Below are 13,434 nucleotides of genomic sequence, written 5' to 3'. Positions count from 1 at the left end.
AAGCATTGGACTCCAAGACTCCCGAAGAAATGTTCACTGGTAAGAAACCTGATGTCTCTCATTTTAGAACTTTTGGAAGTCCCATATATTTTCAATTACCGAAAGAGAAAAGAAAAAAATTGGGTGCATCTAGGAAGAAAGGAATCTTTGTGGGCTATAGTGAAAATTCTAAGGGATATAGAATTTATGTGGCTGGTCAAAAGGAAGTTGAGATAAGTCATGATGTCACCTTCGACGAAGATATGGCCCTCAGGAAGATCAACAACCTTCCTATCCTAAGGAAGGACAAAGAAGCTGACACCAGAAATCAGGGTGCAAAAGAAGACGAAACGATGCCTAATGTTGATGAACCTATGGATCCTATTGATCCTCCTCCTCATGAGCCCTCCTCCTCCAAAAGGAGACCCTCATGGCTTAGGGAGACTCTCGAAGATGCCGAGAGACACATTGCACCAAGGGGGACTTTCCGTGAAAGCAAGAAGTCGAACAGGTATCAAGGATATTTGACCGCCATGAGCACTATCATTCAAAATGAGCCTTCATCATTCGAAGAAGTCGTGAAGCATCAAGTATGGAAGGATGCTATGAATGAAGAATACGAGTCAATTATGAAGAATGATGTCTGGGATGTGGTCCCTAGACCCCAGGACAAATCGGTTGTCACCTCTAAGTGGCTCTACAAAATCAAGCATGGAGCTGATGGAAGTGCAGAACCTCTCATTCACAAATGTAAGAGGGAGTTGGGTTCTGAATTTGAGATGAAAGACCTAGGAACGATGCACTATTTCCTAGGGTTGGAGGTCTGGCAAAAGCCAGGTGAAATTTTCCTCTCCCAAGGAAAATATGTCGTGAAGATATTGGAAAGATTTGGGATGGTGGACTGCAAGCCTATGACTACTTCGATGGAACTTAACTTTAAGAATTTATGTGGTAGTGTTGTTGGACCTGAATTGGGAAATGCTTCTGAGTATCATCAACTCATAGGAGCACTGATGTTCTTGATGAACTCCCATCCGAACATATGTTTTGCAATTAACACATTGAGCCAATATATGGTTGAGCCTCATCATATCCATTGGATTGGTGCCAAGAATCTTCTGAGATATCTTCGAGGCACAATCACTCATGGACTGATTGGGCTGGTAGTGTGGTGGATCGCAAGAGCACTTCAAGATGTTGGTTTTCTTTGGGTTTTGCTTCGATATCCTGGATGAGCAGGAAGCAGAAATCGGTTGCCTTGAGCACCGTCGAGGCCGAATATATAATTGCTACTATGGCTTCCTGTGAAGTTGTCTGGTTGAGGAAGCTCTTCAATGAGCTGTTTGGACATGTGTTGAATACCACCATGATCCTCTGTGACAACCAGAGTGGGATTCGATTATTAGAGAATCCCATGTTTCATGATCGCTCCAAGCATATAGATATCAGGTACCACTTTATCCGGAATATGGTACAATGAGAAGCAATAAGGCTCCTTCACATTGGGATTGATGAGCAGGTCGCCGATATTCTGACAAATCCCCTAGGGAAGGTCAAGTTCTTGGCCTTCCGAGAACGACTTGGAGTCGTGGAGAGACCCTCTTATGAGGGTCTTGTATGAGATGGACATTGAACTCTGGGAGCGCCAGGGGCTTGGGGTACTTCTTGGAGCGATGAGCAACCATAGGGTGAGTGGTTCAGCCTTCCCCTAGTGGTTTGTTGTGTACATGGTGAGTGGTTCAGCCTTCCCCTGCGATGCCCCTTGGCAACATGTAGGCAGGATGAGTGGTTCATCCTTCTCCTGCTAAGACATCCTACCCATGCAGTCTAGGTCTCATGGGAAGTACCTCTCATCTGGCCAATGAGTAGGGAAATGAGGATACGGACAATAGTACTACCGATGGACCCATCGTGTACTACCGTACTCCCTATGTTAGGATGTACGATATTGATCTAAGATCAATTGGAACTGACTTCAGGTCAATAAGAGTGGTATGAGACACTGTCTTTTGATTGGAACTAACTTCGGGTCAGTAAGACTGGTATGACACACTCTCCTTTGATTGGGACTGACGTCGAGTCAGTAGAAAATGGTATGATACATTCTCAATCACTTCTTCTTCTTCATAGTTCAACAGAGCAGTGCATTGATGGCAGAGATAGTACAGATTGGTAGATGGATTGGCAGATGGAGTTCTCCCTAGTTGAAAGGGAGTGTTAAAATTGGCAACTAGGGCCAAACTCCACATGATTCATCTTATTTATGACATCTGATATTTTTCTTGGATTCCTCTCTCCGAGAGGTCTAGGATTGATCTAAAGATCATCTAATTCTAACATGTACAAATGAAGTTATGAATTTATTTTGATTATGGTCAAATTGTCAAGGTCAGCCAGCGAACTTATGTAGGCTCAAAAGCTCAACAGTCACGTCTATTCATCCTTAACGTTGCATATAAATAGAAGGTGACTTAGCCTCATTTGGACACACTCATATTCACACTTCTCTCTCTCTCTCCTCATTGATTGGGTACTAATTTCTGGGCCTCTCTCTCTCCACACGTCCGAAATTTCAGTAGAGCGAAATTTCACGATAGTAAAATTTCAGGAGGCCGAAATTTCAGGAGACCAAATTTCTGGACAGTTTGACCAAGCATTGACCAACATGTGTTGACCTACTTTGATTGTGTTTTTGTGATGGCTATCTCTGTTTGGGCAGTTCGCATTTCTGGGCACAGAAATCAAGGCTAAATGTTGATTGTTGATCAGCGTTGACTGCAGCTAGTGCTGACTGCAGGTGGGTTGTTTGACCAAACTTTGACTGGGCTTAATTTGACTGTTTTGAGGACTGTTTTATCTTGTTGTTTGAAGGTTGAAGTTCACTGAAGTTGACCGATTTGCTGAGGGTCAAATCTGCCCTGTTGACCAGACTTTTCTGGTTAGGGCTCTTTTGCTGCTATTATAAATTATCAGATTTGTAAACAGTACTATCTCTCTCTACTGAACTATTGAAGACTAAAAGAAGATTTGATCAAGGGTTTCCCCACATTGGGGTTTGTCCCTGGCTGGTGCCACTTCTTGTGTCCTCTTGTCTTGGTTTGTCTTCTACTGTTTATGTTTATGTTCTATCTGCATTTTACTATCATGTTGATGTGATTGCTAATCTGAATATTGATACTAGGCTAATAAAGAAATTGAAGTAAAATTGCTCTAAAGCATAGAACATACCATTGTTGCCTACAATTAACATTATGTGATTAAGCATTATTGTTTTCAGCTAAATGTCTTAAAGATTCTTCTTGTGAAATGAGTAATTAATGTTTTCACTAGAATTTTTACAATTAAAAGTAAGCCTCGACCATTTTAGAAAAATACAATGAGAAAAAAAAAATGTGAGAGAGAAAGTCATAAAAATTCAAACTAACATTCATCAATTTAGGGTTAAAGTTTCAATCCTGATTTATTAGCTTTGAATTTTTATGTGTAAGTTTTGAGGATCAATTTAGGTTAGGGTTTCATGGTGTGATTAAGATTTATTTATTCCATGTCAAAAATTCACTTTCCCTAGCTAGAAACTTGCCCTGCAGCAGCTAAAACGCTTCAAAAATCAGAATTTTTTTTTAGGATTATGCTAAAATGGTTGGAAACGACTAAGATACAACACGGAAATGTTTCAGGTTTTAGGATACGTCTTGGAAATTTTAAGTGCCATTTCCAAGCTATATCCCTACTATTTCAGTGTCTGAAATGGGAAATGGCATACCCCTCCATTTTCCTAGACATTTCCGATAACTTAGGTTGGAATGATCCAAACATTTTAATATGCGGTGTCTACACTCGTGAAAATTACCCACAACATTTTGGCATTTGCAAAATTCAAAGTTTGGTAGGTGTTTCGGAAGATTTCAATTTCAAATGTAGGGTTGAAGTTCTATGAATGCAGATTTAACGTCACACTGAAAAATCCTTCAACAATAATATCAAAAAGATGCATTTTTGTCTACATATCATTAAAATGGATTTGAAAGCACTAATGTTTAGAAAAAAAATAAGGAAGCATTTACTTTACAATCAGGAGACTAGGACACAAGTGTTAAAATTGGCAACTAGGGCCAAACTCCACACTGGTCATCTTATTTATGACAGCTGATATTTTTCTTGGATTCCTCTCTCCGAGAGGTGTAGGATTGATCTAAAGATCATCTGATTCTGACATGTACAAATGAGGTTATGAATTTATTTTGATTATGGTCAAATTGTCAAGGTCGGCCAGCGAACTTATGTCGGCTCAGAAGCCCAACAGTCACGTCTATTCATCCTCAACGCTGCATATAAATAGATGGTGACTTAGCCTCATTTGGATACACTCATCTTCACACTTCTCTCTCTCTCTCCTCATTGATTGGGTACGAATTTTTGTGCCTCTCTCTCCCAACCCAGCCGAAACTTCAGGACAACAAAATTTCAGGAGGCCGAAATTTCAGGACGAAATTTTTGTTTTGGGCGTTGACCAAACTCTGGGACAGTTTGACCATGCGTTGACCAGCAGCGTTGACCTGTTTGACTGTGTTTTTGGGTGACGTATTTCTGTTTGGGCAGGCCGCATTTCTAGGCACAGAAATCGGGGCCAAACATTGACTTTGACCAGCGTTGACTGTAGCAAGGCCTGACCGCAAGTTGGTTGTTTGACCAGATTTGACAAGGCAGTTTTTGGGTTGTTTGGAGGGCTGATTCATCTTGTTGTTTGGAGGCCGAAGTTGACCAATTTGTTGAGGGTCGAATCTGCTTTGTTGACCAGCGTTGACTTTTTTAGTTAGGGCTCTTTTGTTGTTGTTATAAATTATCAAATTTGTAAATTGTACTATCTCTCTCTACTGAACTATTGAAGACTAAAAGAAGATTTGATCATGGGTTTCCCCACATTGGGGTTTGTCCCTGGTTGGTGCCACATCTTGTGTCCTCTTGTCTTGGCTTGTCTTCTACTATTTATGTTTATGTTCTATCTACGTTTTCCTATCATGTTGATGTGATTGCTAATCTGAATATTGATACTGGGCTAATAAAGAAATTGAAGTAAAATTGCTCTAAAAGCATAGAACATAGCATTGTTGCCTAAAATTAACATGGTATCAGAATGGAGGTGAAGACAAGGCTCAAGCAAGAATGAAAGAGCGATCACCAAAGACAGTTGGACAAGGACAAAAGGTTCAATGGGTTCCTCATCCTACTTCCCGACTAAAGACAAGCTCCATGATAAATCTGACTATCATGGATGGAAGATGTCTCTTGATTTGACCTTGGAAGAAAAAGAAGTGATGGACTATGTGTAGGATAAAATCCCTGAACCTCCTTCAAATGCACCTGCTACTGCGAAGACCAAGTACAATAGGGCTGAAGTCAAGCAAAGAAGATTATTAAGGCTTCCATTAACAAGCATCTAGTGGCCTACATCTCTGAATTGAAGACCTCCAAGGAGATCTACAACAAGTTGGTTGGCATGTTCAAGGTTAGTAATGCTAATAATGCTAATCAGCTTCTATTTCCCAAGAATAATTTGAAGGATATTAAGAAGGGCAAGGACGAGGATATTCAATCCTATTTCTTGAGGATTACTGAGATCAAGAATGATCTACTCTCGATTGGAGAAGTCATTCCTGACAGGGAACTTACTCTCACCACCCTTGGAGGACTCCCACCTGAGTGGTATGTATTTAGAACCACCGTCCTCAACAATGATCGAATTCCAGGGTTTGAAGAATTGATGTCGAGATGCATTCAAGAAGAAACAAGAATGGTGGAGCAAGAAATGCCTTCTAATAGAAGCAACCTCGTTGCATTCTCCGCTCATGCCAAAAGGACAAATAATGCAAGGTCTAAAGGTCATTTCCATGGAAAGGTACGTGTTTGGAAAAGAAATTTTAAAGATGCTTTTACTCTTGGGTTCAGGGTTGACACTTTGTATCAAGTTGGAGGAAGTCCATTGGGAGCCATGTCTTGCGACACATCTCTACAATCTGAACTATGGCACCGTAGGTTTGCATTTCTTCATTATAAGGCCCTACCCAATGTGAGACAAATGGTGGCAGGTATGCCCGAGTTCAAAGTAGAGCATGAAGGTGTATGTCCAAGATGTGCCGAAGGAAAACTTACAAGGGGATCATTCCCCTCAAGTAATAGCAAGACCACAGATATATTGCAATTGATCCACTCCGACATATCTGGTATGATGCCCGTAAACTCTTTGGGAGGATACTTATATTATCTCACCTTTACGGATGATTATTCTCGCAAGACCTGGATCTACTTCTTGAAGAAGAAGGATGAAGTGTTCACCTGGTTCCGACACTTCAAAGCCTTGATCGAAAACCAATCCGAGAAGAAAATCAAGATATTGAGAATTGATAATGGGACCGAGTACGAATCCAATGAATTCCAAGATTATTGCAGAGACGCTGGCATTAAGAGGAAGACTACAACACCATACACTCCTAAGCAGAATGGTGTGGCTGAAAGGAAGAATCACTCTATTGTAGAAGCAGTTTGTGCCATGCTTCATGATCAAGGCCTTTCGAAGTTCGTATGGGCTGAAGTTGCAAATATCGTCGTGTATGTTCAAAACCGATGCCCTCATCAAACATTGGACTCCAAGACTCCCGAAGAAATGTTCACTGGTAAGAAACTCGATGTCTCTCATTATAATTTTTGGAAGTCTCGTATATTTTCATGTGCTGAAAGAGAAAAGAAGCAAATTGGGTACATATGGGAAGAAAGTAATCTTTGTGGGCTATAGTGAAAATTCTAAGGGATATAAAATTGATGTGGTTGGTCAAAAGGAAGTTGAGATAAGTCATGATGTCACCTTTGACGAAGACATGGCCCTCAGGAAGATCAACAACCTTCCTAGCTTAAGGAAGGACGAAACGATGCCTGATGTTGATGAACCTATGGATCCTATTGATCCTCCTCCTCATGAGCCCTCTTCCTCAAAAAGGAGACCCTCATTGCTTAGGGAGACTCTCAAAGATGCCAAGAGACACATTGCACCAAAGAGGGGCTTTCCGTGAAAGCAAGAAGTCAAACAAGTATCAAGGATATTTGACCGCCATGAGCACTATCATTCAAAATGAGCTTTCATCATTCGAAGAAGACGTGAAGCATCAAGTATGGAAGGATGCTATGAATGAAGAATACGAGTCAATTATGAAGAATGATGTCTTGGATGTGGTCCCTAAACCCCAGGACAAATTGGTTGTCACCTCTAAGTGGCTCTACAAAATCAAGCATGGAGTTGATGGAAGTGCAGACCCTCTCATTCACAAATGTAAGAGGGAGTTGGCTTCTGAATTTGAGATGAAGGACCTAGGACCGATGCACTATTTCCTAGGGTTGGAGGTCTGGCAAAATCCAAGTGAAATTTTCCTCTCTCAAGGAAAATATGTTGTGAAGATATTAGAAGATATGGGATGGTGGACTGCAAGCCTGTGACTACTCTGATGGAACTTAACTTTAAGAAGTTATGTGGTAGTGTTGCTGGACTTGAATTAAGAAATGCTTCTGAGTATCGTCAACTCATCGCACTGATGTTCTTGGTGGACTCTCGTCCAGACATACGTTTTGCAGTTAACACATTGAGCCAATATATGGTTGAGCCTCATCATATACATTGGATTGGTGCCAAGAATCTTCTGAGATATCTTCGAGGCACAATCACTCATGGAATGAGATACACTGCCGGAGATGTGAGGCTGCATGGTTATTCTGATGCTGATTGGGTTGGCAGTGTGGTGGATCGCAAGAGCACTTTTGGATGTTGTCTTTCTTTGGGTTTTATTTCGATACCCTGGATGAGCAAGAAGCAAAAATCGGTTGCCTTGAGCACCACCGAGGCCGAATACATAGCTGTTAGTATGGCCTCCTGTGAAGTTGTCTAGTTGACGAAGCTCTTCAATGAGTTGTTTGGACATGTGCTAGATACCACCATGATCCTCTGCGACAACCAGAGTGGGATCCGATTATCAAAGAATCCCATGTTTCATGATAGCTCCAAGCATATAGATATCAGGTACCACTTTATCTGAGATATGGTACAACAAGGAGCAATAAGGCTCCACCACATTGGGACTGATGAGCAGGTCATCGATATTCTGACAAAGCCCCTGGGGAAGGTCAAGTTCTTGGCCTTCCGAGAACGACTTGGAGTCGTGGAGAGATCCTCTTGTGAGGGTCTTGTATGATATGGACATTGAGCTCTGGGAGCTCCGGGGAGCTTGGGGTACTTCTTGGAGCGATGAGCAACCATAGGGTGAGTGGTCCAGCCTTCCCCTAGTGGTTTGTTGTGTACAGGGTGAGTGGTTCAGCCTTCCCCTGCGATACCCCTTTGCGACATGTAGGCAGGAAGAGTGGTTCATCCTTCTCCTGCGGAGACATCCTACCCATCCAGTCTGGAACTCATGGGAAGTACCTCTCATCTGGCCAATGAGTAGGGAATTGAGGATAGGGACCATAGTACTATCGATGGACGCATCGTGTACTACCATACTCCCTATGCTAGGATGATCGATATTGATTTGGGATCAATGGGAACTGACTTCGGGTCAGTAAGATTGGTATGACACACTCTCCTTTGATTGGGACTGTCTTCGGGTCAGTAAGATTGGTATGACACACTCTCCTTTGATTGGGACTGTCTTCGGGTCAGTAGCGAATGTGATACATTCTCGATCACTTCTTCTTCTTCATAGTTCAGCAATGCAGAGCAGTGCATTGATGGTAGAGATAGTACAGATTGGCAGATGGATTAGCAAATGGAGTTCTCCCTAGTTGAGAGGGAGTGTTAAAATTGGCAACTAGGGCCAAACTCCACATGGGTCATCTTATTTATGACAGCTGATATTTTTCTTGGATTCCTCTCTCCAAGAGGTGTAGGATTGATCTAAAGATCATCCGACTCTGAAATGTACAAATGAAGTTATGAATTTATTTTGATTATGGTCAAATTGTCAAGGTCGGCCAGCAAACTTATGTAGGCTCAGAAGCCCAATAGTCACGTCTATTCATCCTCAACGTTGCATATAAATAGAAGGTGACTTAGCCTCATTTGGACACACTCATCTTCACACTTCTCTCTCTCTCTCTCTTCATTGATTGGGTACGGATTTTTCGCCTCTCTCTCTCCACATGACTGAAATTTCAGGACAGCGAAATTTCAGGAGGCTGAAATTCCAGGACAGCGAAATTTCAGGAGGCTGAAATTCCAGGACAGCGAAATTTCAAGACGCCGAAATTTCAGGAGGACGAAATTTTTGTTTTGGGCGTTGACCAAATTCTGGGGCAATTTGACCATGCATTGACCAGCAGCATTGACCTGTTTGACAGCTTTTTTGGGTGACATATTTCTGTTTGGACAGGCCGCATTTCTAGGCACAGAAATCGAGGCCAAACGTTGACTTTGACCAGCGTTGACTGTAGCTAGGCCTAACCGCAGGTTGGTTGTTTGACCAGATTTGACTAGGCAGTTTTTGGGTTGTTTTGAGGGTTGATTCATCTTGTTGTTTGTAGACCGAAGTTGACCAATTTGTTGAGGGTCAAATCTGCCCTGTTGGCCAGTGTTGACTTTTCTGGTTAGTGCTCTTTTGCTGCTGTTATAAATTATCAGATTTGTAAATTGTACTATCTCTCTTTGCTAAACTATTGAAGACTAGAAGAAGATTTGATCAAGGGTTTCCCCACATTGAGGTTTGTCCCTGGCTAGTGCCACATCTTGTGTCCTTTTGTCTTGGCTTGTCTTCTACTGATTATGTTTATGTTTTATCTACATTTTACTATCATTTTGATGTGATTGCTAATCTGAATATTGATACTGAGCTAATAAAGAAATTCAAGTAAAATTGCCCTAAAAGCATAGAACATACTATTGTTGCCTAAAATTAACAACAAGTCATAAATGAACTATACACTCAAATGAATATAAGCCATAGTTATATCCATTGGCTCTCCTTTTGAAGAAGAAATGGAGTTTGGGCAATGCATGATTAGACGGGTTAAAGATCATAACCTTAACGCTAATTTAGTTAAGGTTCACCACAAATTTGAAAATGTCGCAAAAACATGCAAGACCATCCAACTATCTCTGTAGACCATCGAGTAAGAAAAGATAAAAACCACATTATCAACAAAAAGAACAAGGAAATTAAGACATGATGCATGAAACACCCATCAATAATCACTCTGATTTTCCTGCCAAATTCCTTAAGAGCATTAATATAAATCCTAAATAAGGCCAAGGAAAAAGTACATCCCAATTGACTCAAAACTCATAATGAAAACAAAGAGACACTGTTTTGTTTGACGCTAACTCATAATTGTCTAATAACACTTCCCAATGCCAACAATTTCTTGCTCTAAAAATACCAATGTCAGAAATGCCCTTGAACAAGAAATGCCCAGAAACCAAATCAAATGCCCTACTAAAGTCCACAAAACAACAAAAAAAGCCTTACAATATCGTGCTCTAACTTCCTCCTCTATGCCTAGAGAGTGAAGATGTGGCCAATCATTTGGTAATTGTTCTTAAAGCCAAGATGGAGTCTAGCTCTAAAGTCACACAACCGCTCAAGAAGAAAAATGTCAAGAATAGCATCATATAATTTGGCAAAGGTATGTCCAAACATAATAGTTTTGTCAAGTGGCTTATAAATAGAATGAACGATACCCGAGTTCCAAGAGGGTGGGAAACCCTAACAAACCATCTCATTGAAGAAGTCTGCAAAAGGAAGCAGGGAGAATCAATATCAGGCTTAAGGACCTTGACTTTAAACCCTCGCCGTAGGCAATGTTACTAGTGCTCAATTCCTTATTAACTCCCCCGACATTCTCCGGAGTAAATAAACAACATGAAGTTGGAGTGGAAGAGGGTTGGTCAGTAATATCATAGAGTGTGGCAGCTCGAGAGACCCTAGATTGAGGATCAACACTAAGAGGCACGCCTTTTTAGAAGGACAGCATGCCAAAAGGCCTTGGGGGAGGTACGAAGGATCGAAATTAGTTCCAATCTTCTTGACATAAGGAACTTCAGTTTCTTTGATACGGCAAACAACAATACTCCCTACGGATGATAAGCAGTGAAGACGTTTGTGCATAGATTTAGTCATCCATATTCCATACGGCAATACCCAGCAAAACAAATAAACTCGGGGTTATAGACGGAGTAGGGAAAAGAGTTAAGAGCCGCTTCTCAAAGAATATGAGAGAAGAAATCAAAATTGGAAACAACATTGAGAAGGGAAAAGAAGCGAGGGATAGGAATAAGCCAAGAAAGGTGAACGGAGTAGGTGGCAGAATAGGAATGATCAAAATGAATGGCAGTGTGAGGTTCTATCCGGGCGATCTTGAGGGAAGAAGGGAAGGATAAAAGAGGGGTGCAGGAAACTGTGAAAGACAGTTAAGCATGATCTGTCAGGGGTAGCTGATGGGACACATAAGCTCATGAATATGAGGAATCAAAGCCTTGAAGGCAAGATCACAAGTTACCATGGCAGCGCTTGATCTAACCCTAGAGGCTAGAACACTTCACTGAATTTCATAAACCTGTAAGACCCATTTGAGCGAAATTGTAAGTAGCAGGACCATGATGATTAAAAATCCAAATTCATAAGTGGCTGATGTAGACTTCCCAACCTATGACGACACTGTGGGTGCCTAAGAAAAGATGAAGTTATGTTTCAGCCCTGAGTTTCAAATTCAAAATCAAAATCAGAGACCAACATGATTGCAGAAGTTGGAGTAAAAAGTCTGGAGCAGAACCACTGATTTCCGGATATGCATCGTATAGGTTGCATACTATCCATGTATTCTATCGAGTAGTCTTTAAGTGCGATTTTTTTGGCAGTTTTTTGGTTTATTTTCCGATCTAATTTGTCTAGAATCTGACAGGGATTCATTGAAATAACAATTTTCACAGGAGAACTCTTCACAATCGAAGTGCCCCAAAGGTTTTTGAGGGTGTTGAATCCATATGCACAGTCAAAAAAATCAGTTGAAACAACACAAATTAAGATTTGGCCACAAATTTTTGCTTTGGATTCCCGCCAGGATTCAGCCAGAAACTCCAAAAAGTCACACTTAAAACTACTCCATTACTTCGTATTCTATTATTATCTAGAAACTCCAAAAAGTCACACTTAAAACTACTCCATTACTCGGTATTCTATTATTATCTACTTTTGTTAAGCGTTGTCTACCAAGGCGGAATCTGGCAATTTTTTTTCAAAAAACCTGGCAGTAAGAGTGTTTGAATCTTCAGCACCATCAAAAACCCTAGGAGCACCTAAAATCTTGCAGCTTGACAAGTCTAACTTGAATTTGCAAAAATTTAAGCAAAATTTAATCAAAATCATGCCAGAATTTCCATGGTTTTCCTAGCAAATTTGAAGCCTTGTTCGACAACTGCATTTTATTTATATATCAAAGATTTAAATACACCAGATTTATTTAATTGATTGTTAACAATGAGGTTATTGGAAATTCAGCTGTTCAGAAGTGCCCAAAGAGAATCCTATAGATGATGAGATGAAAACATTAATCCATGCTGACAGCTTGCCTATGATGCTATCCACATGCATGTAAAGACCCATTGATTGGGAAAAAAAGAAATAAAAGAATTTTAAATGATGCAAAAATATATCAATTCTTATTAGCTAAGCTGTGCACTCCATGAACAAATCCAGGTGATAGGTTAGAAATAAAAGCAATAATTGGAAAAACAAGCATACTTGTTATCCCCATTGGTGCAGCGGTGTTGAAGGCTACCACTGGTTGAGCGTGAAATATCACAAGAGAAACAGCGCTTCCATAAAGATGCAGGTTGTTTAAAGCCCATTGCAGAGCATAATGACTGAATTCACTGTCGTCCACGGCCACCATTATTTTCTTCACTTCCGCCATCCTCGTTGACCTTGCCCTGCTGAAAACGTCTAATATCTTTGTTAGCAAATGTGCTGATACCTTCGGAGATGAGCCAATTTATCCGGCTGACCAACGTCGAAAACCCGTTTGCTGGGAAATCAATTACTGTTCGAAAACCCGTTTGCTGGGAAATCAATTACTGTTGGACTACGACTCAAAACAGTGGGCGCAGTTTTGTTCCATTGTTTTTTCCTTTTAACGAAAGTTCGATTAAAGAGTAGGGTGTTTTTTCAATCCATAGTAATTGTTGACTCTCTCTCTCTAGGTGGATGTATTCGAAAGGTGGACTGTAAATGTTTGAGTATTAGATATTTATTTATTTTAAAGTAATTTAGTGATATTCTGAATTTTTATTATTTTTAATACATAAATGATTATTTTTTTATAATGGAATATTTTTAATGGTATAGAGTTAATAATTTAAATATGTTATAATTAAATTTAAATAAAATTGATTGAAAAATAAAGTTTTGATTTAAATATTATATATAT

At 40.4% G+C, this 13,434-nt stretch overlaps 1 protein-coding gene across 1 annotated transcript in view; it reads right to left on the bottom strand.

Annotated features, from left to right (window-relative positions):
* The window catches only part of LOC149179408 (uncharacterized), a 97,232-nt gene extending 84,097 nt beyond the window's left edge, over nt 1–13,135 (bottom strand). The window contains exon 1 of the mRNA XM_089420651.1: nt 12,750–13,135. Coding sequence (XP_089276777.1) covers nt 12,750–12,921 — 172 coding nt within the window. The 5' untranslated portion in view covers nt 12,922–13,135. The remainder of the gene's footprint in view (nt 1–12,749) is intronic.
* Nucleotides 13,136–13,434: the final 299 nt, after the last annotated feature.

Source organism: Pinus tabuliformis, chromosome 4_1 (genome assembly GCF_031772625.1).
Source record: "Pinus tabuliformis cultivar Carrire ecotype Pingquan chromosome 4_1, CPIR1, whole genome shotgun sequence".
Classification (NCBI taxonomy): Eukaryota; Viridiplantae; Streptophyta; class Pinopsida; order Pinales; family Pinaceae; genus Pinus; species Pinus tabuliformis.
The sequence above is the reverse complement of the archived record's forward strand: the minus strand, read 5'-3'. Positions and strand labels throughout refer to the sequence as shown.